The 22,177-nt window shown below is 68.6% G+C and overlaps 3 protein-coding genes across 4 annotated transcripts; 1 reads left to right on the top strand and 2 right to left on the bottom strand.

Annotated features, from left to right (window-relative positions):
• Positions 1–1,367: 1,367 nt before the first annotated feature.
• SCRT1 (scratch family transcriptional repressor 1) lies at positions 1,368–6,090 on the bottom strand. Of its 2 annotated transcripts, none has more exons than XM_055799998.1 (2): positions 5,457–6,090; positions 1,368–3,944 (listed from the first exon to the last, which is right to left on the bottom strand). In XM_055799998.1, exons 1-2 carry the CDS (start codon positions 5,566–5,568, stop codon positions 3,217–3,219), a joined length of 840 nt encoding a protein of 279 aa, XP_055655973.1. In that variant the 5' UTR covers positions 5,569–6,090; the 3' UTR covers positions 1,368–3,216. The 2 variants fall into 2 exon arrangements, with proteins under 2 accessions (XP_055655973.1, XP_055655974.1); XM_055799999.1 differs by having other exon boundaries at positions 1,368–3,941.
• A 4,141-nt stretch (positions 6,091–10,231) lies between these two features.
• Positions 10,232–15,245, bottom strand: FBXL6 (F-box and leucine rich repeat protein 6). The gene is given in 10 exon segments (XM_055798886.1): positions 10,232–10,596; positions 10,682–10,732; positions 10,734–10,914; positions 11,864–12,086; positions 12,480–12,791; positions 13,463–13,594; positions 14,155–14,202; positions 14,288–14,423; positions 14,511–14,840; positions 15,178–15,245. Coding segments are annotated over 10 exon segments (1,740 nt in total). The 3' UTR covers positions 10,232–10,337.
• Positions 15,246–16,392: 1,147 nt separating this feature from the next.
• ADCK5 (aarF domain containing kinase 5) lies at positions 16,393–21,585 on the top strand. Its single transcript, XM_055798885.1, is given in 16 exon segments — positions 16,393–16,643; positions 16,722–16,797; positions 17,136–17,336; positions 18,390–18,530; positions 18,738–18,758; positions 18,760–18,801; positions 18,803–18,853; positions 18,927–18,959; positions 18,961–19,059; positions 19,162–19,249; positions 19,677–19,754; positions 19,940–20,018; positions 20,466–20,557; positions 20,666–20,918; positions 21,008–21,124; positions 21,424–21,585. Coding segments are annotated over 16 exon segments (1,728 nt in total). The 3' UTR covers positions 21,530–21,585.
• The last annotated feature ends 592 nt before the right edge of the window (positions 21,586–22,177 follow it).

Genomic DNA, 22,177 nt, shown 5'->3' with positions numbered 1-22,177 from the left:
GTGTGGCGTGTGTGGCGCCAGTGGTGTGTGCAGTCTCTGCAGTGTCTGCAGCGTGTGCAGCACATGCAGTGTTTGCAGTCTCTGCAGTGTCTGCAGCATGTGCAGTGGGTGCAGCGCATGCAGTAGTTGCAGTGTCTGCAGTGTGTGCAGTACACGTGGTATATGCAGTGTGTGGTGTGTGCAGCATCTGCAGTGTGTGCGGTGCATGCAGTATTTGCAGTGTGTGCAGGATCTGCAGTGTTTGCAGCATGTGCGCTGTTTGCAGTTTGCAGTATTTGCAGAGTGCACGGTGTCTGCCCTGTGTGCAGCGTTAGCAGTGTGTGCAGTGTTTGCAGTGTTTACAGTATGTGCAGTGTTTGCAGCGCCTGCGGTGCACGCAGTATTTGCAATGTGTGCAGCAGTGTTTGCAGCATGCGCAGCGTCTGCACTGTTTGCAGCTCACAGCATTTGCCATGCGCACAGTGTTCGCCCTGTGTGCAGTGTCTGCAGCGTGTGCAGCATCTGCAGCATGTGCAGTGTTTGTGGTGCGTGCAGCATTTGCAGCATGTGCAGCACTTATAGTATTTGCAGTGTGCACAGTGTGTGCAGCACCTGCAGTAATTGCAGCGTTTGCAGCATGCGCAGTGTGTGCAGAGCGTGTGGTGTGTGTGGCGTGCGCAGCATTTGCAGCGTGTTTGCAGGGGCAAGTGTCACAGGCGTGCTGCCCTCGCGGGGCATGCAGCGAGCGTGCATTGCGTGCATCGCATGTGTGCTGGGCATGCATTGCATATGCCGAATGACCGCAGCGCACTGGCTGTAGTTCCCACGCAACACCCACGCCACACGCCGGCTGGACGCACTGCATGCACACATGTGTGCCCAGAGCGCCTGCAATGCTCGCACACGTGGCGCCCACCAAGCCGGCAGCCTGCATGCTGCATGCGTGCACGCGTGTGCGAGGCGTGTGCGAGTGCCGGCGGGTCCCGGGGAGGCGGCGAGGCCTAGGGGGGGGCAGGCGGGCAGTGCATATGGGGGGGGCTAGCGCTACTCTGGCATCATCCCTGATATTCGTCGCTATTAAGAATATTGGATTAAAATGTACCTGATTCCTCGTTAATACTATTTCTCTTAAAAATACCATGCACGACGTTAATTATTGCTCTATAGGTTCAGTACCGGACTCCTACGGAGAGATATTGCCCTCGGAGAGACTATCTACAGTTTGGCAAATCAAGAAATAGATCATTCGGCTCCAAAAGCGTCAAAAATTGGCATAGATTTAAATACTTGTGGGTTTTTTTGTTTTTTTTGTTGGGTTTTTTTTTTTTTTTTGCATGCAGAGTCCCCGGGGGGGGGGGAGGGGGGGGAGGGGAATGGGGGGGGCGACTAGGGGCCCCTCCCCCTCCAGCCCCCTCCCCTCCCCCGCCTCCCTTCAGTCCCTCCCAAAAGTGACAAGACTTTGGCATCGTGGGGGGGGAGGAGGGGGATGGGGAGGGGGGGGGGGGAGTGGCCCGCGGGGGGGGCCCGCTCCAAAACCGGGTGGGGGGGGAGGAGAGGGGAGATGGAGCGGGGGGAGGGGCCCGGCGGGGCCGGGTTGTGCTCTCGGGGAAGGGCGCCCCCCGGCGGGGGAGGCGGGGCAGCCCCTCAGAAGGAGGAATCTGGGGGAGGGGGGCAGCCCCCGGGGAAAGAAGGGCGCCCCCCAGCGGGGGGAGTAGGGGCTCCCCCTCTCGAGTTGGGGGGGCCGGGGGATTTGGGAGAGCCCCCGGAGAGGGGAAGGGGCGCAGGGATGGGGGGACCCGGGGGTGAGACCGCCCAGGTGCCCAGAGGGGTACCCGTGCACAGACTAGGGGTACCCGGGGGGGCAGTACCCTGCAAGGGGGGGTACCCAGGGGGGTACCCGTGCAAGGATGGGGGTACCCGGGTGGGTCCCCTGCGACTACGGGGGTACCTGGGGGAGTACCTGGGGTGGGGGTACCCTGCAAGTACGGGGGTCCCCGGGGGGGGTACCCGTGAGCGGGTAGGGGGTACCCGGAGTCAGGGTACCCGTGCAAGGTCGGTGTGCCCAGGGTGAGGGTGGCCATGCGGGGTGGGGGTGGGGGGGTGGTACCCGAAAGGGGGTATCCAGCAAAGTTGGGGTGCCCAGGGTGAGGGTAGCCATGCAGGGGGGTACGGGGGGGGTACCCTGCAAGGTTGGGGGTATCTGGGCCAAGGGAGGGGTGCCGGGGTACCCCCAGGCATCGCTGTGCCATGGGGGGGGGGGGGGGGGGAAGCTTATTGCCGGGGGTGGATACCCCTGCGAGGGAGGTGGGGCCACCCTGGTCTTGGAGTACAGCACACGGCTGGGGCACCCACGCAAGGGGGAGGTGACCCCTGGGTTGGGGTACGGCACAAGGCCGGGGTACCCGTGCAAAGATGGGGGCATCACCCCTGTCTTGGGGTGCAGCCCAGAGCTGGGGGGGTCACCCCAATCTTGGGGTGCAGCCCAGAGCTAAAGCACCCATGCAAAGAAGGGGGGGGGTGACCCCGGGGTGGGGTTAGGGTGCAGGGCTGGGGCACCCATGCAAAGGGGGCGGTCAACCTGATCTTGGGGTACGGCACAAGGCCGGGGTACCCATGCAAAGGGGGGGCCCTGGACTGAGCTATGGCATGAGGCTGGGGTATCCGTGCATGGGAGGGGGGGCCACCCTGACCTTGGGGTGCACCATAGGACCCAGGCACCCATGCAAGAAGGGGGGGTCACCCTAATCTTGGGGTGCACTACAAGGCTGGGGCACCCATGCAAGAAGGGGGGGTATCACCCTGATCTTGGGGTGCAGCACAGAGCTGGGGCACCCATGCAAGGATGGGGGGGTGTCACCCTGATCTTGGGGTGCACTACAAGGCTGGGGCACCCATGCAAAAAGGAGGAGGGTCACCTGGCTGGGGCACCCATGCAAAGAAAGGGAGGGGGTATCACCCTGATCTCGGGGTCCACCCCAGGATTGGGACACCCGTGCAAGGAAGGTGGGGGGTGTCCCTTTGATCTTGGGGTGCACCCCAAGCTGAGGGCACCCATGCAAGGCTGGGGGGCGTCGGGGGGGGGGGGGTGTCACCCTGGGCATGCTCCCCGTGCCCGGGTGCAGCCAGCAGACCCAGGGCCACCCCAAGTACGCAGGGAGAGGTGGGTAGGGGGGAGCTGCGTGCGAGTGCACCAATGGCAGGGAGGAAATTATTTTTGGGGGGTGGGTGGGCACCCCATCAGGCGTGGAGGGGGCTGAGGGGGGGTCCGGCTCCCTTGAAGCAGGCGGACTCATAGTGCTTGTTGAGATAGGACTTGAGGGCGAAGGTCTTGCTGCAGCGCTTGCACTTGAAGTGCTTGAAGGCGGAGTGGGTCTGCATGTGGGCGCGCAGGTTGGAGCGGTCGGCGAAGGCCTTGCCGCAGTGGGCGCAGCCGAAGGGTTTCTCCCCGGTGTGCGACCGCATGTGACCCTGCAGCAACCAGGGTCGGCTGAAGGCTTTCCCACACACCTCGCATTTGTGTTTGAGGTCGTGGGTCAACAGATGCATGGCCATGGCTGGCATGGAGACATAGACCTTGCCGCAGGTGGGACATTTCTTGGCCATCTTGCTGTCCAGGCTGCGGTGGGTTTGTTTGTGCCGGCTGAGGTTGGAGGAGGTGGCATAGGTTTTGCCGCACTCCCCACAGGTATGGCGTTGCAGGTTCCGCGTCCCGCTCACCGCTTTACGCCGTGACCTCCCGTCGGTGATGAAGAAAGCATCGACGGCGTAGCCTTCGCTCACTGCCGCGTCGCCATTGATGTAACCCCCCGCCATTCCCGAGTGGGGGCTGTCGGGCGGCTCCGAGTCCCCCGCCCCGTAGTCCCCCCGGGTGCCGGGGTAGATGGCATCCGGCGACGGCACCTTGAGCGCAGCCTCGCCGTCCCCCTCGTACACCGACGGCGCCATGTACTCACTGATGTACCCTGCTGGTGGCGGTGGGGTGGGCAGGGGGAGCAGGCAGGAACGGGGCAGGGACAGAGAGGGGATACCCATTCAGCGACACCCCAGCAGGCAGCCGTGGCACCCCGTGCCCCAGTATCACCTGCACCCCTGCCCGTACCCCTGCCTACCCCTCCTGACCTGCCTACCCCTGCTGTGGCCCTTTCCCTGCCTCCTGCCCTCACTCCTGCCTCTGCATTGCCCACCCCCGCCCCGGATGCCCCCCCTACCCCCAACCCTGCCTGCCTCCAGCCCTGCCTGCAGCCCCCAGCTCTGGCCCTGTCCCCTGCCATGCCCACAGCCCTCTGACCCTGTCCCTTCTCTTGTCCCTGTCCCCGGGCCCGCCCACAGCCCCCTGACCCTGTCCCTACCCCAATCACTGCTCCTGCCCCTGCCTGCAGTTCCCGGCCCTGTCCCTGCCTCCATTCCCGTCCCTTCCTGTGGCCCTCTGCCCTGTCCCTGTCCCTGCCTGCAGCCCCATCCTTGCCCCTGTCCCTACCCTTGTCCCTGCCTGCAGCCCCTGTCCCTGCCTCCATCCCTGTCCCTGCCCCGTCCCTGCCTGTGGTCCCTGCCTCCATCCCTCTCCTTGCCTGCAGCCCCCTGCCGCTGTCCCCATCTCTGCCCCTGTCCCTGCCCGCAGCCCCCTGTCCTGCCCCTGTCCCTGCCCGCAGCCCCCTGCCGCTGTCCCTGTCCCTGCCCGCAGCCCCCTGCCGCTGTCCCTTCCCTTGTCCCCATCCCTGCCCCTGCCTGCAGCCCCCAGCCTTGTCCCTGCCCTTGTCCCTGCCCGCAGCTCCTTCCTCATAGCTGCCTGTAGCCCCTGGCTCTGTCCCTTCCCTTGTCCCTGTCCCTGCCCACAGCCCCCGGTCCCTGCCTTCATCCCGGTCCCTGCCTGCAGCCCCTCTCTCTGTCCCTTCCCTTGTCCCTGTCCCCATCATCCCCGTCCCCATCCCTTGTCCTTGTTATCCCCATCCCTGTCCCCATCCCTTGTGCCCATCCTCATCCCCGTCCCCATCCTCATCCCTTGTCCCCTTGGCGGCCCCGTCCCCGCCCGCTGCTCCCGGCCCTGTTCAAGGTCAGCTGGGCGGGTCGGGCCGGACCGGGCCGGGCCCCTCTGCGGCGGTTCGGTGCCGGTTACGCAACGCGCCGCAGCCGCCGCCGCACCGGGCCCGGCCGGGGCCGCCCGCGGGGCCGCGCTCCGCACAAAGGCCGGGCCGAGCCGGGCGCTGCGGGGCCGCGGCCGCGGGGGGCTCCGTGCCGCCGCTTGCCCTTGAACTTGGCTCCGGCAGACAAAAGGCAGCGCCGGGGACGGGTCGGCCCGGCCGGGTCCGCGCGGCCCTGTTCGGCCCGGCTCAGTTCTGCTCTCGGTTCGGCCCGGTCCGGTTCGGCTCCGCTCGGCCCGGTGCGGCTCTGCCGGTCCCCGCTCGGCCCGGCCCGGCGCGGCGGGCGGCGCGGCGGAATGCGGTGGGCCCCGGTTCCCCCGCGGCGGCGGCGGTATTTACCCTTGTCGTGTAACCGGGAGCCGAAATCCGCCCGGGTCCTGCCGTACGGGGCGTCGAGGCCGGCGGGGAAGTCATCGATCTTCACCTTCTTCACCAGGAACGACCTGGGCATGGTTCCTCCCGGGGCCCGGGCCCGGCCCCGCCGCCACAAAGGGCCCCCCCCGGTGGGGGTTGGGGGGGGTGGGTGGCGGGGGGGCGGCGGGTGTTGAACCGAGCCTACGGCTTTGTGCGGCGGGCGCGGCCGCCCAGCTCCGGTCCGGAGCCGCCCGCAGCCACCGCCGCCGTCGCCGTCTCCGTCTCCGCGAGGCCGCGCCCGGCGGCGCCCGGAGCGCTGGGCACCGGCGCAGCCCCGCCGCGATGGGGCATGGACCGGCGGGGCGGGCGGCGGGGAGCTCCCGGGGCAGCGGGCGGGGGCGCGGGCGGGCGGGGAGGCGCAGCCCCGCGGCGGCGGCTCAGCACCGCGGACAGCTCCGGCTCCGCCGCGGCGGCTCAGCACCGCGGACAGCGCCCCGCGCCGCGCCGCTCAGCACCGCGGACAGCGCCCGGCTGGCGCCGCGGGTTCAGCACCGCGGACAGCGCCCGGGGCTGCCGCGGGCCGGGGCCGCCGCTGCGATCGCGGCGCCGTGTGAGCGCGGCCCGGCCGGCACCGGCGCTTATAACGGGGGCGGCGGGGCCCGGCGGCGGGCACGGGCAGCGGGGGGCGGGCAGAGCCGGGGGGCGGCGCCTGCGGGGGGGAGGGACCCCCGCGGGGGGGAGGGGCCAGCGGGGAGCGGGGGGGCGGGGAATCCCAGGGGAGAGAGGGGAAATCCCGGGAAATCCCCGGGAATGCGGAGGGGAACAGGGTGGGGTGGGCATGGGAACCTGGAGAGAATGGGATGGGGATGAGATGGGAATGAGATTGGGATTGGGATGGGATGGGAACCTGAAGAGAAGGATTGGGATGGGAATAGAATGGGAAGGGATGGGATGGAATGGGATGGTGATTGGGATGGGATGGGATGGGATGGGATGGGATGGGATGGGATGGGGGTGTGAAGGATGGGATGAGGATGTGAATGACGGTATGGCTGTGGGATTGGATGGGAATGGGATGGCGATAAGACAGATGGGATGGGAATGGATGGGATGGGGATCACATGGGATCAATGGAGATGGAATGGGATGGATCAGGTTGGAAAGGGATAGGGTGGAGATGGGGATGGGGATGCTATAGAGATGGGGTGGGATGGGGATAGGTAATCGTGAATGGATGGAGATGAAGGGATGGCATGGGCATGGGTTGGAAAAGGGATGGAGATGGGGATGGCATGTGGTGGGATGGGATGGGGATGGGATTGGAATGGAATGGGTATGGTATGGGATAGGATGGGGACGGGACAGGGATCTGGAGTGGATGGGGTGGGGTGGGGACGGATTGGATGGGATGGGGAAGGGATGGGAATGAAGATCAGATGGCGTGGGGATGGGGATGAGATGGTGATCTGCAGTGGATTGGATGGTGATGGGAGTGGATGAGGATGATGGGATGGAATGGAGAGGGGATAGGATGGGATGGAGATGGGATGGGGATGGGAACTGGACAGGGTTTGGGATGGGACTGGTGATGGGATGGTATCAAGGTGGGATGGGAATGTGATGATGATGGGATGGGATTGTATAAGTATGGGAATGGGATGGGATGGGCATGTGATGGGAATGGAGTGGGGATGAAGATGGGATGTAATTGGATGAGAATGAGAATGGGATGGTGTGTAATGGGGATGAAATGGAAATGGGGAGTGGATGGGGATGGGATTGGAATGGGATGGGATGGGAGTGAGATGGGATAGAGATAGGATGGGATAGGAATAGAGTTGCCATGGAGGTGGGGATAGAACAGCTTTGGAATGGGAATTATTAGGATGGGGTTAGGGTTGGGTTGGGATGGGATGCAAATGGGGGTGGGGATGGGATTGGATGGGGATGGGAACATGTATGGAATGGTGAAAGGATGGGATTGGATGAGGATAGGATGGGGTTGCAATGGGATGGGGATGGGTATAGGTTGTGGATGGGGATGGGTTTGAGATAGGGATGGGATAGGGCTGGAATGGGATGGGGTGGGATGGGATAGGATAGGAATAGGAATAGGAACAGCATGGGGTGGGATGTGATAGGATGGGGATGGGGGCAGCATAGGGACTGGGTTGAATGTGATTGAAGAGGATGGGATTAGGATGAGGATGGCGTGGGGATTGGATGTGATGGCACAAGATGGGGTGGGAATGGGATGTGATGAGGCTGGGAATTGGATGGGATGGATGTGATGGAGATGGGATATGATGGGATGGGGATAGGATGGGGATGGGATGAGGATGGGATGGAATAGGGATTGGATGGGGATGGAGTTATGATGGGATAGGGATCAGGATGGGTTTGGGATGTGAATGGGATGGATATAGGGTGGGATGGGGTGGGGCTGGGGCGCACATGAGCATGCACAGTGGTGTGTGCGGGTAGGTGAACAGGGACAGGGGGATGGGCGAGCGCAATCACACAGCAGTGCTGGGTGTGAGCATGCTTGGGGGGGCATACATGTGTGTGCTGCCCGGGGTGGGACGTGCGTGTGTACATGTGGAGGGCATGAGCGTGCAGTGGGGCACGTGACCGCACACAGGGGGCTGCCCCCGTTGTGGGCATCAGCACTCATGGGCTGTGGGGCTGTGCAGGGCAGCGTGTGCGCTCGCCTGTACAAGGGGCGTGTGGCTGGGGGAGACCCCGGCTGGGGCCATTGCAGGCAGGGGCACACGTGTGCATGCAGACATGCGTGTGCACAGAAGCCAACACACAGAGAAGGAGACACACATGTGTGCAACATGCGCATCATGGTTTTCATCACATGTGTGGAGGCAGAGGTGGGCACACAGATGCACACACACCAACACATGCGTGTGCATGCAGACACGGGCATGCAGGCACATGCGTATGCATGAGAGACACACATGAGCATGCATAAGGGGACACATACACAGGTGCAAACATGCCTGCACATGCAACCACACACGCAGCCCCACACGTCGTACATGCAGCCACACATGTGCCTGCACATACACCCCCACGCAGGCACATGGCCACACACATGTGTGCTTGCACGCACATGCAGCCCCAGGGATGGGGGCAGGTGGGGGCTCAGGTGAGCCCTTCCCCCACCCGGAGGCTGCTGGCCCCTCCCCCGTCTCCCTGACAATCGTGCTGTGGGCAATTGCAGCACCTCATTAGCATCTCATTAGCATCTCATTAACTGTCCCGGCCAGGCGGGGGGTGATCCGTGGTGGGGTATGGGGTGCAAGGGGCATGAGGTGCTGGGGTTGGCCCCTTGGGAGCTGAGGTTGCCCTTCAGGCCAAGTGGTTGTCCCATGGGTGCTGAGGTTGCCCAAGTGAGTGCTGAGGTTGCCCCACTGGGCACTGGTGATACCAGCCAGGCCCAGTGGCTGCCCCATGGGGTGCTGAGGTTGCCTCACAGATGCTGAGGTTGCCCACCAGGCCCAGTGGTTGTCGCATGGATGCTGAGGTTGCCTTATGGATGCTGAGGTTGTCCAACTGGGCACTGATGTTGCCTCTCCAAGCACTGAGGTTGCCCAACCAGATGCTAAGGTTGCCCCACTGGGCACTGATGATGCCCGCCAGGCCCAGTGGCTGCCCCATGGGGTGCTGTGGTTGCCTCTCCAAGCACTGAGGTTGCCTGACCGGGTGCTGCGTTTGCCCCCATTGGGCACTGAGGTTGCCCTCCAGGCCCTGTGGCTGTACCATGGGTGCTGACACAGACCATGGGGGCGCTGAGGTTGCCCCTCCCAGACTAAACTTGCCCGGCTGGCTGCTGGGGTTGCCCGAGGGGGATGGGGTTGCCCCCCCAAGGGTTGATGGTGTCGGTTGGTGCTGAGGTTGCCCAGCCGGGTGCTGAGGTTGCCCCGCGGGGCGCAGGGGTTGCCCGGGTGCAGCTCGGGGTGGGGGAGGTTGGGGGGGGAGGCTGGGGAGGGGGTGCCGGGGGCGGGGCTAATTAACATCTTAATGAGCGGGGCCCGGGTGGGGGCAGCAGCTGGGCCGGGCCCGTCTCATTACAGGGCGAGGGGGGGTGGGGGGCCCTCATTAAGGGTCATCAATATGCAAATGACGGCGGCTGCTGCCAGTGGGGTGACAAATGGCCCCCACGTGGCGCGACCCCACGTCCCCCGGGGCCCCCTCCCCCCCTCGAGGGGGGGAGGGGACACAACCCCCCTCCCCTCATGGGGGTCCCGCGGGGGGAGGGTCCCCGGGACGCAGCTGGGGGGGGGTGGGGAGCCCATCAGAGCACCCTGCCCCTCCCCCCGGGCCGGCTGCGCCCACCGGCCGCCCCTCCCCCCAGCCCTGCCCCCCCGCCCCCCCCCATGGGGCTGGGAGTGTTGGGGGGGTCGTGGGGGTGGGTCAGGAGCCACCATGGGGCTGGGGCATGCCGTGGGGCTGGCGGTCACCGTGGTGTGGGTGTGGGGCAGGGCGTGGGGTGCAGAGCCTTGCCGTGGGGCAGGGTATGGGGGCAGGCTGTGGACACAGCGGGGGACACGGCACAAAGGGGGCACAGAGATGGGCCCGTCCTGCGCCCCACGGCTGGGGGGGGGGGCGGACCCCCGTGACCCCCCATGGCCCAGCCCCACAGATGCCCCACGGCAGGGGGTGCTGCATCAGGCGGCCATAGGTGCTGTGCCACCCACGGGAGCATCAGCGGGGGAGTCTGGGACACACACACACAAGTGACACCAGGAGCTGCAGCGCCAGGGAGCCCTTTATTGCCCGGCCCCGGGTGAGACCCCCCAAACTCGGGGGGTGGGGGACACACCGATGGGGGGTAGGGGGTGCAGTATGGCCCCGTCACTGGGGGGGGTCCCGGCTCCCCCTAGGCCTGCTGGGGCAGCGGCTGGCCGAGAGGGTCCTCGCCGGGGGGCTGGTCCGGGGGGAGCTGGTCCGGGGGAAGCTGGTCCAGGGGGGGTCTCGCTGTGGCCGCCCCAGCAGCTGCAGGCAGTGGCGCACCTCGGGGACCCCACGGTGGGCTCGCTTGGTGCCACGGGGCAGGCAGCGGCACGCCGCCAGGTTGAGGAAGGCCAAGTGTGGGCAGGCGGGCAGCAGGGTGCTGGGGGGGACATGTCAGCCCACAGGGACAGCCACAGGGGTGGGGGGGACGGGGGGGGGTCCCCCTGGCTGTGCTTGCTGCTGACCTGAGGGCGCCTGCAGTGACCTTGGTGCCGGCCAGGTTGAGGGGAGCGCAGGGGGGAGCCAGGGCCAAAGGCAGCCAGCGCCCGTGCCAGGTCCTCCTCGCTGAAGCTGCGCCCAGCCAGGTCCAGCTCCCGCAGGCTCCGGTGCCACCGCCACACCAGCCCGGCACTGCCCTCGGTGACACGGGGCAGCTGTTCCACACCGCAGGGCAGCCCCAGGTACAGCTGCTCCAGATCTGCTGGCAGAGACCATGGTTGGCACAGCACAGCGCAGCTGACACTGCTGTGGCCAAGCACCGTGGTACAGCCAACATGGTGTGGCACGGCATGGCACTGCGCAGTCACCGTGGCACAGCACGGGGTGGCACACCATTGCCACCATGGTGTGACCCAGTGTGGCACCATAGTGCCATCATGGCATGGCACAGCCAACATGGTGTGGTGCAGCAAACCACAGCCGGCACAGCCCAGATGCCACAGCCCATCACTGCCACCGTGGGTGTGACCCAGCGTGGTGCAAGCATTGCCAGCATAGCACAGCATGGTGTGGTATGGCCTGTGCAGCACGGCACAGCCCAGCATGGCACATGGTATTGCTGCTGTGGCATGGCACAGCATGGCACGCCCAGCGTGGCCAAGAGCCACAGCCCATTGTTGCCACCATGATGTTACCAAATATAGCACAGCATTGCCAGCATGGCATGGCCAGTATGGCACAACCCAGTGTGACACTGCAGTGCCATCATGGCACGGTGTGGGCAACACTGCATGGCATGGCGCCACATGGCCAACGTGGCAAGGCCCAGTATGGCACCATGCTGCCACCACAGCATGGCACGGTACAGCATGGCACACCCAGAATGGCCAAGATGCCACAGCCCAGCATGGCCACCATGGCGTGACCCAGCATGGCAAGGTCCAGTATGGCGCTGTAGCACCATCATGGCACAGCCCAGTACAGCACTGTAGCACCACCACAGCACGACACAGTGTGACAGCCCTTTCTGCCGTGAGCAGTGTGGCACAGCATGGCATGGCCAGCATGGCACAGCACATCACGGCACAACACAGCATGGCACAGCACAGTGGTGGCATGGCATAGCATGGCATGGCACGGCAGTGTGGCACAGCACAGCACGGCAGGAATAGCACAGGCCGTGGGGCGCGGCAGCGTTGGGGTCTCACCAGGGCAGGGCAGCTGCAGCAGCGCCTGGGGAGTGACGCGGGTGCAGCCACGCAGGTCGAGCAGGCGCAGGTGGCCGGAGGCGCACAGCACCCGCCCCAGCACCTCGTCGCTCACGCCGGTGCCGCCAGTGCCCGCCAGGCTCAGCTCCTCCAGCCGGGGGAAGCCGGGGCCGAGGCGGCGGCGCTGGCGCGGGGCCCAGCTCAGGTTCAGCAGCCGCAGCACCTGGGGGGGCAGGGGTGTCAGGGGGGGGGTGGGGGCGGTGTTGGGGCACAGAGGGTTTGGGGGGGAGCAGGGAGGGCGGGGGGTCAGGGGGGTCCCAGGAAGGTCGGGGGGGGGCAGGGGGTGTTGGGGGTGGTGGTGGGGTGCAGGGGGGGCTGGGGGGGGGCAGTGGGAGTCGGGGGGGGCTGGGGGTGTCGGGTGAGGCCGAGGAGTGTTAGGGGGGGCAGAGAGGGCATGGTGGTGTCAGGGGGGGGGTGTCGGGAGGGGCAAGGGGGTCAGGGGGGCTGGGGGTGGCAGGGGGGCAAGCAGGGGGTACCGGGATGTGGGTGGAGGTACCTGGAGGTGCAGGCAGGGGTGGGGGCAGGGGTGGGGGGTACCAGGGTGGGGGCGGGGTACCTGGAGGTGCGGACACGCCACCTGCAGCTCCTCGACCGGCAGGGGGCAGGGGGGGGCCGGCGCCCCCCAGCGCCGTGTCCAGCTCCAGCAGCCGCAGCTCGGGGCAGCAGGCCGCCCTGGGGGTGCCGGGGGGTCACGGGGGTCCCCGCGGGGGCGGGGGCAGGGGGGGAGCAGGGGGCGGGGAGGGGGTCCCCACTCACCGCCAGCATGGCCAGTATGGTGCCCAGGCGGGGGGCCGCAGCTCAGCAGCAGCTGCTGCAGGCGGGGGCCGGTGGCCCCCAGGAACCCCCCCACGGCCGAGGGCTCCACCTGCTGCACCGGGCACGACCCCACGGGTGACACCCCCACGGGTGACATCCCACGGGTGACACCCCTCTCCCACACGGGTGACCCTCCACCATGGGTGACACCCCCCCTCTCCCACTGGGGGGCCACACCTTTCCAACAGTGACCTGCCCCACAAGTGACCCCCTCTCCCACGGGTGTCCCCAGCCCCCCCCACGGGTCACCTTCCCCCACGGATGACACCCCCCCAAAGGTGATCCCCCCCTCCCACGGGTGTCCCCAGTCCCCCCACGGGTCACCACCCCACGGGTGACATCCCCCACGAGCAACCCCCCCTCCTACGGATGTCCCTGACTCCCCCACGGGTCACCCCCCCGATGGGTGCCATCCCTTTCCCACTGGTGATCCCAGTCCCCCCCACGGGGTGGCTGTAAGCGCCTCCTTCCCCGCCCCCCCATAGCGCCCTGCCCCCCTCCCACGGGTGTCCACGTGCCCTTCACGGGACACCCCCTCCCACTCCCACTTGGCCATCACCCCCCCCCCAGCAGTCCACGATCCCCACGGGTCTCCGTGCCCAGGGTGCCCCCCCCCATGTCCGTGCCCCCCCCCCCGGGGGTCCCCTCCAGGATACCCATGCCCCCCCCCAGGGGGTTCCCTCCCCCCCCCCGTGTCCCTGCCCCCCCTGTCCCCGCTCCCACCTGGCAGTGGCACAGCTGCAGGCGCTGCAGGCGGGGGCAGCGGGGGGGCAGCTGGGCCAGGGGGGGGGCCGGGACCCCCCTACAGCGGCGCAGGCAGAGCGAGGCCAGCAGGGGGCAGTGCTGTCCCAGCGCCTGCGGGTGGGCGGGGGCTTGGGGGGCTGGGTGGTCCGGGGGTCCCGGTCCCCCCGGGGTGCAGGAGACTGGGGGGGTCCCTGGGGGGGAGCTCTGGGATGGGACGGGGTCCCTGGGGTCCCTGGGGGGGAGATGGGGGGGGTCCCTGGGGACAGAAGATGGGGGGACGCTGGGGGGTAGTGAAAGGGGGAGGGGGGGGTGGGGGGGGAGCCGGGGGCGGGTGTCCGGGGGTGAAGGTCTCTCCGGGGTGCAGCAGACTTGGGGGCAGCGCTGGGATGGCAGGGGGTCTGGGGGGAGGGTGTGTCTGGGAATGGGGGTGTCCCTGGGGACAGGAGATGGGGGAACGCTGCGGGGGGGGGGGGGCTTTGGGGGGAGGGGCCTCGGGCAGCAGGGGGGTGGGGCCTAGCCAGCACCCCACGGTGAAATCGCCCCGCCCCGAGTCCCGGGCAGCCCCACATATGTGGGGCAGAACCCCCCGAGCAGAGGCGGTTCCCCCAGGTGTGGGTCACCTCCCCGGGAGTGGGTCAACCCCCCCATGTGTGGGTCACCCCCGTCGTCACCTCCAGCACGGCGCCCACGTGGCCGCCCCAGTCGCAGAGCTCGAACTCCTGCAGGAGGCAGAACCTGGGCGGGGGGGTGCCGGGGCCCGGGGGGGCCCGGGGGGTGCCGGGGGTGCTGGGGGGTGTTACCCACCTGTTGGCCGCCAGGCGGCGCAGCGCGCCCAGGTCCCGGCCGGGGCTGTGGGGCCCGCGCCCCCCCAGCGAGACCCTCCGCCAGAGGCGGGGCTGGGCGGGCGGCGCGGCCCCACAGCCGGCACACGCGGGCCGCCCTGGGGGGCACAGGGCGTCAGGGGGGCGACCCCGCCCCACGCGTGTGAGGCAGCCCCCCAAGTGTCCCCTCCTCCCACTCCGCCCACCTGCAGAGGAAGGGGACGGCCCCCTCCTGCTCCACCGCCGCCTGGAAGATGCGGCCGAGGATCTCGGGGGGGCAGCCGGGACCCCCAGGCGCTCTGCGGCCCCGACCCCGCCCCCCGTCGCCCACCGCCCCCCCCCGACCCCCCCGCCGCCCCCCCGCCTCCCGCCGCCGCGGGAGGCGGGGGGCGGTAGGGGGTCGGGGGGGGGCGCGGGGCGGCCCCCGCCCCCCCGGCAGCACGAGGAGGATGTCGTCCGGCGTCTCGTGCACGAGGAAGGCGGGGGGGGGCGGGGCAGCTGCGGCGGCGGCGGCGGCGGCGGGCGGGGGGGGGGGCGGCGGCGGCGGCGGGTCTGGGGGGAGAGGGGGGCTGGGCTGAGGGGGGAGCCGGGCCGGGTCCCGCGGCCCGAGCCCCGCCGGTGGGGGAGGGGAGGCCCCGTTGCCCCGCCCCCCCCTGCCGGGGCGGTGTCGGGGGGGGGGCCGGGGCGGGGGGAGGGGCGCGGTGTGGGGGAGGGGGCCGGTGCCGCCACTCACCTGCCGCCGGGCCGCCATCTTGGAGGAGGGGGGGCGGGGGCGGGGCCAGCGCTGGGACCGTGTCCCGCCTCCGAGACCCCCCCGGCTACGCCCCGTGGGGGCGGGGCTGTACGCCCGCAGGCCCCGCCCTCCGACCTTGCCCTTCCCCCCGCCCCGCCCCCCGGATGACCTTGGCCACGGCCGGCCCGGCCACGCCCCCTCTGCCCATTCCCGCAGAGTGGCCAATCCGATCGCGAGGCGGGGCGGGTCGCTCCGCCCCTCCCCTCGGTGCTCACCAATGGAGCACCGCCCTGGAGGAGGCGTGGCAGTTTCCGGTGCCCGCCCTGCCCCGCGACCAATGGGAGCGCGGTCCGTGCGCGGCGGTGGGAGTGCGGGCCAATGGGGGCGCGCGGGGGGCGGGGCCGTCCCGCAGCGGCGGCGGGGTGACGGCGGAGCACGATGGGGCTGCGCGCGGCGGTGAGGGCGGGGCCGGGACCCCCGGGGACCCCCGGGACACCCCCACCCCCCGACCCCCCCGGGACCCTCCCAGGACACCCCCCACCCTGCCCAATTCCCTCCGGAACCCCCACCCCCCACCCTTAACCCCCCCCCGGGACCCCCGGGACACCCCCCACCCCCTGGGGACACCCCCCCCGGGACGCGCACCCCCCCGGGATCCCCCCCGGGACCCCATCCTCACCCCGGGACACCCCCTACCCCCCGGGACCCCCCCCCGGGACCCCCCGGAGTTCCCCGGATCCCCGACCCCCTCCCGGGACCCCCAGGTCCACCGAAGCCCTCCGGGCCCCCCGGCACGGCTGGGGAGGGCACCCATGGGGGGGGCGCGTGTGGGGGCCGCGTGCCCCGCGCGTTCCCTGCGCGTGGGGTGACCCCGGGCGTCCCCACCGAGCCCCCCCCGCCCCCGCCCCCGCCCCCCCCCAGGTGCGGCTCTGCCGCCTGCGCCCCCGCAGCACTCGCAGCGGCACCCCCCGGCGCGCGCCCGGGCCGCCCCCCCCCGGCCCCCCCGGTGAGCTGTGGGGCGGGGGGGGGTCTGGGCGGGGGGGGGAGGGAGGAAGTGGGGCACATGGAGGACATGTGGGGGGGTCGGGGCTTCGGGCACAGGGGGGACGTGGGGCTCGGGTACGGGCTGTGAGGCGCAGTGGGGGTGTGGAGTACGTGGGGCGGGGGGGGGCTGTGGTGCGCGGGAGGCTGCGGGGCGGGGCTATGGGGCAGGGGGCTACGGGGTGGGGCTATGGGGCAGCACTATGGGGCAGGGGCTGTGGGACGGAGCTATGGGGCAGGGGGCTGTGGGGCAGCACTATGGGGCAGGGGGCTGTGGGGCGGAGCTATTGGGCAGGGGGCTGTGGGGCAGCACTATGGGGCAGGGGGGCTGTGGGGCGGAGCTATTGGGCAGGGGGCTGTGGGGCAGCACTATAGGGCAGGGGGTTGTGGGGCAGCGCTATGGGGCAGGGTCTGACGGCCCCACAGGCGCCGTGGGGCGCTGCTGGCTCCCGCGCTGCTGGCGCTGGGGCTGGGGCTGCCCGCGGCCGCCTGGTACCTGCGGGCAGAGCGCCGCGACCCGCCGCCGGCTCTGGCTGCTGCTGGACGGCGTGGGACGCTTCGGCAGGTGGGGGGCGGGGGCGGGGGGACACAGGGGTCCCCCTGAGCTGAGCCCCACCCCCGACACTGCCCGTCTTCCCCCCAGGTCACTGGTTGTCGGTGTCCACATCTCGCTGGATTACTGGTGGACAGCCAATGTGGCGCTGCGGGGGCTGGAGGAGGTGGGTGGGGGGCTCAGGGGGGAGGTGGGTTTGGGGGTTCAGGGGGCGGTTGGGAGGATGGAGGAGGTGGGTTGGGGGCTCAGGGGCCAGTTGGGGGGTTTCTGGGGCTGGTTGGGGGGGCTCAGGGGGCGATTGGGGGGGCTGCAGGAGGTGGGGTTGGGGGCTCAGGGGGCAACTGGGGGGCTTGCTGACCTGGTGGGGGGCTCAGAGTCTAGTTGTGGGGTTGGGGGTTGGGGGGCTGGGCAGGTGCTTGGGGGGCTCAGGGGCTGGTTGGGGGCTCAGGGGGCGGTTGAGGGGCTCAGGGGCGGTTGGGGCGCTCAGGGTGCTGGTGCCCCCAGGACAGCGCAGCGTTCACGGCGGGGATGTCGCGGTGCCACCAGCGTGCAGCGGAGCGGCTGCTGCGGGGGGCCCTGCGCAACGGGGGGCTCTACATCAAGCTGGGGCAGGGGCTCTGCGCCTTCAACCACCTGCTGCCCCCCGAGTTCGCCGCCACCTTGCGCCGCCTCGAGGACCAGGCTCTGCGCCGCGGCTACCGCGAGGTGGGGGACCCGCGGGGACACCCTGGGGACCCCGTGGGGACGCCGCAGCCCCCGCCCGCCGCTGCTGCCGGGGGAGCCCCTCGGCGCGGGGGTCTCCCCAGATGCCCTCCTGCCCTGTCCTCTCCCTGTCCCCCGCACTGGTCCCCGTCCTGTGCTCGTCCCCCTGTCCCCGCTCTGTCCTTGTCCAGTCCCTGTCCCCACGCTGTCCCCACCCTTGTCCCTGTCCTGTTCTTTGTCCCCACACTGTCCCCATGCCGTTCCTGGTATTGTCCTGTCATTGTCCCCACTTTTCCCATCCCCATGTTCCCATCCCTGTCCCATCATCATCCCCATGTCCCCCTTCCTGTCCCCACACTGTCCTTGTCCAGTCCCTGTCCCCATCCCCCTCCCCCCTCTGTCCCCATTCTTGTTCCTGTCCTGTCTTCACCCCCCACGCTGTCCCCATGTCCCCATCCCTGTCCTGCACTGTCCTTGTCCAGTATGTGTCCCCTACTGCGTCCCCACCCTGGGGATGCTGTCCCCATCCCTGTCCCCACATCGTTCCTGTCCTGCCCCCATTCCCATCCCCATGTCCCTGCCCCATCCCTGTCCCCTTCCCCACACTGTCCGTGTCCTGTCGTTGTCCCAGTTCCCATCCTGTCCCATCCCTGCCCCCACCCCTGTCTTGTCCCCATATCTCTGTCCCCATGCCCACCCCTTCCCCACACCATCTGCATCCCGCCACTGTCCCCATATACCCACTTTGCCCCCATCCCTGTGCTGTCCCTGTCCCCATCCCCATTGCTGCTCTGTCCCCATCCCCACAGCATCTGTGTCCCGTCCACGTCCCTACCACTGTCCCCGTGTCCCCACTTTGCCCCCATCGCTGTGCTGTCCCTGTCCCCACGCCATCCCTGTCCTGTCCCTGTGCCCATCCCTGTCCCCACACCATCCCTGTCCTGTCCCCACCCCCATTGCCACTCTGTCCCCATTCTGATGCCGTCCGCGTCCTGTCCACGTCCCATCACTGCCCCCGTGTCCCGCTCCCCCGTGTCCCCGTCCCCATCCCCGCAGGTGGACGAGCTGTTCCTGGAGGATTTCCAGACGACGGCAGCCGGGCTCTTCCAGGAGTTCGACTACGAGCCGGTGGCGGCGGCCAGCCTGGCCCAGGTGCACCGCGCCACGCTGCAGGACGGGACCCCCGTTGCCGTCAAGGTGGGACCCACGGATGGGGACAGGTGCCAGCCCTTGGGGAGCCCCCGCAGCAGCGCCCCTGACCCCGTGCCCCCCTGGTTGGGGACAGGTGCCTGCCCTTGGGGACCCCTACGGCAGTGCCCCTGTCCCCGTGCCCCCCTGCGTTGGGGACAGGTGCCAGCCCTTGGGGACCCCCACAGCAGCGCCCCTGTCCCCCGCGCCCCCCAGGTTCAATACATCGATCTGCGCGGACCGCTTCGAGGGTGACATCCGGACGCTGGAGCTGCTGCTAGCGCATCGTCCAGTTCATGCACCCTGGCTTTGCCCTGGGCTGGGTGCTGCAGGTACCGTGTGGGGGCACCCGGACCCCCCGGACCCCCCAGACCCCCCGAACCCACCCCCCGGCACCCCCCCCAGGAGCTGAAAGGGACACTGGCACGGGAGCTGGACTTTCGAGAACGAGGGCCGGAACGCGGAGCGCTGCGCACGGGACCTGCGGCACTGTACCTACGTGGTGGTGCCGCATGTGCACTGGGACAAGTGCAGCAAGGTGGGGGGGGGGGAGCGGACAAGGGGACACCCCCCCGAGGGGGTGGTCGGGGCACCAGGGGGGGACCTGGGGAGGGTGACGCCGTCCTGTCACTGTCCCCAGCGGGTGCTGACGGCCGATTTCTGCGAGGGCTGCAAGATCACCAACGTGGAGGGGATCCGCAGCCAGGGCCTGGGCGTGCAGGACGTGAGAGCCGGGGGGGGCTGGGGGGCCCTGGGAACTCTGGGGGGTCCCTGTGGGCCTCTGAGGGTTCCGGGGGTCCCTAGGGGTGTCCTTTGGTCTTGGGGGGATCCTGGGGGGTCTCTGAGGGGTCTTGGGGTCCCTAGAAGTGTCCTTGGTCTTGGGGGTGTCCTGGAGGGGTCTCTGATGGGTCCTGGGGTCCCTGGATAGTCTGTGGAAGGTTTTGGGGTCCCTAGGGGGTCTCTGAGGAGTCCTGGGGTTCCTGGGGGGGGTCCTCGGGGTCTTGGGGGAATCATGGGGGTGTCTCTGAGGTGTCCTGGTGTCCCTTGGGGAGTTCTCAAGTCTTGAGGTGTTCTGGGGAGCCCATGGGGGTCCCTGGGAGTGTCCTAGGAGGTCTTGGGGGGGGGGGGGGGGGGGAGGGGTCAGGGGTGTCCCCCGCCGACAAGCTGATCCGGTGTTCGCCGAGCAGATCTTCTACACCGGCTTCATCCACGCTGACCCCCACCCTGGGAACGGTACGGGGGTCCCGAGGAGGGGGGTCCCAGAAGGACTGGGGGGAGGGGGCAAGGAGGTTGGGGTGCCTAAGGAGTGGGGGGGTGGCCTAAGGAGTGTGTGTGGGTCTGTCAGGAGGGGGGAGGGGGAAGAGTCCTTGGGGGGTCCTGGGGGGCTGCGGCGTGCCCCCCAACACGCTCCCCTTCAGTGCTGGTACGACGCGGCCCCGACGGCAAAGCCCAGATCGTCCTGCTGGACCACGGCCTCTACGAGTTCCTCAGTGAAAGGTGGGGGCCAAGGGGGGGGGGTCACCAAGGTGTGTGTGGGGGTCCGTTCCCTAAAACTGGGGGTGGGGCAAAATTGCCGGTATGCCAAAAAAAGAGGTGGGTACCCAAGTGTTGGGGAGGGGGGGGGCGTGTGCCTCCAAATTTTGGGGGAATGTCCCAAAACTTGGGGCAGCTGTTCCCAAAATCGTTGGGGGGTCCCCAAAATCGTTGGGGGGTCCCCAAAATCGTTGGGGGGTCCCCGAATCAGAGATGTCCCTAAAATTGGGAGGGTCCCTAAACTGGGTGGGGAGGTCCCCAAGCTGGGGAAACTGTTCAGAAATGGGGGGGGGAGTTGCCCCTAATAGCAAGGAGGATCCCCAAAATCAGGGGTGGGACCTCAAGGGGAGGTGGGACCCGATGGGGAGGTCCCCAGTGGGGGGCACCCTGCTGAGGGCCGCATGGCCGCAGGGACCGCGCGGCGCTGTGCCAGCTCTGGCGCGCCATCGTCCTGCGTGATGACACCGCCATGCGGCTGCGCTCGGCCGAGCTGGGCGTCGAGGGTGAGCAGGCGGCCGCGTCCCCCCATGTGTCTCACCCCAGAGCCCCACCTTACCCCTCACTGTGTCCCCGTCGCCGTCGTGTTCCCCCCCCCTCCCCCCCCCCCCCAGATTATTTCCTTTTCTGCGAGATCCTGATGCAGCGGCCGCTGCCAGCGGGGACGCTGGCGCTGGGTGCGGCGCTGACGCGGGAGGAACGCGCCTACATGCAGGAGATGGCAGCCCAGCGCTTCGAGCGTGTGGTAAGCGTCCTGCGTGCGCTGCCCCGGCCCATGCTGCTCGTCTTCCGCAACATCAACACCGTCCGCAGCATCAACGCCGCCCTCGGCGCCCCCGTTGACCGATACTTCCTCATGGCCAGGAGGTAACAGGGCAGGGGAGGGGGCAGGGGGTGGGTGGGCACGCGTAAAATAAATAAATAAAAATTGGGGGGGAAAACCCGACCCCCGGCAGCGCTGTGCGGAGCTGGAGCCGGCTGAGCGCGGACAGAGCCTCCGGCATCGCCGGCAGCAGCGCGGCACGATGGGCCAGGGCTGCCTGGGAGAGCCTCAAGTTCGAGGTGGCGCTGAGGTGAGGGGGAGAAAGGGAAAGAAAAAAGGGGAGAGGAAGGGGGAAAGGGGAAGGAAAAGTGGGGGGGGAAGGAAAAGGGTGGGGGGATAAGAGGAAGAAAAAAGGGGATTAGGGGAAGGAAAAGGGTGGGGATAACGGGAAGGAAAAGGGGGTGATATGGAAAAAAAGAGGGGGAGGAAAAGAGGGAAAGGTGGGGAGGGGAAGGAAAAGGAGGGAATAAGGGGGAGATAAGGGGAAAAAAGGGGGGGGGGGGAACAAGGCTGTAGGGGCTGCCACAGCCCCCCCGTGCCCCCCCACAGGCTGGAGAGCATCGCCATGAAGCTGACAGCCTCGGCCCTGCGGCTCCTGGCGGCCTGTGGGGTGCTGCCCCACAGCCAGCAGCTCTACGAGTACCTGCGGGCATAGGGGGCCCGCGGCCCTGTCCCCCAATAAACCCCCGCCCCCCCCGGGAACAGACATGCCACAGGGCTGCTTTTCCTCTTTTCTTTATAAAAGTTCTGGGGCTGGGGGGGCTGGGGTCCCTCAGAAGTGAGCCGTCACCCGGTCGATCTCCAGCAGGTCCTCCAGGATCTGTGGGGGGGGGAAGAAGCGTCAGGGGGTGGGGGGCACGTGCATCTCTATGGGGTGCAGCACGTGGGGCACAATGTGTGGGGCAGGGAGCCCCAGCACACAGCATGTGTGTGGCAGAGACCTGTGGTGCTGAGGGCAGCCTGCCCCACATCCCACACCCCACGGCCCTGCCCCACAGCTCTGCCCTTGCCCCATGGCCCTGCCCCACACCCCGGCCCCAGCCCCACTGACGATGTCGGGCGTGGTGCCGATCTTCTTGGCCAGCTCGCCGCGCTCCATAGTGCTGAGGTAGAGGTAGCGGTTCAGCAGCTCCCCGTCCAGAACGTTGCGCACTGCGTTCTGCAGGATGCGCCGGTCCACGTGCAGCAGCCTGCGGGCGACCGCCGCGGGGTGGCACCAGCACCGGGGACCTCCCAGTGACACCCCACAGCACCAGCGCAGCCGTGGGGCACAAGCGGGCGCAGCACAGGATGGGGGGGGAGG

This window comes from Falco peregrinus, chromosome 3, assembly GCF_023634155.1.
Source record: "Falco peregrinus isolate bFalPer1 chromosome 3, bFalPer1.pri, whole genome shotgun sequence".
NCBI classification, from domain to species: Eukaryota; Metazoa; Chordata; class Aves; order Falconiformes; family Falconidae; genus Falco; species Falco peregrinus.
Note: the sequence above shows the minus strand (reverse complement) of the source record. Positions and strands in the feature narration are given on the sequence as shown.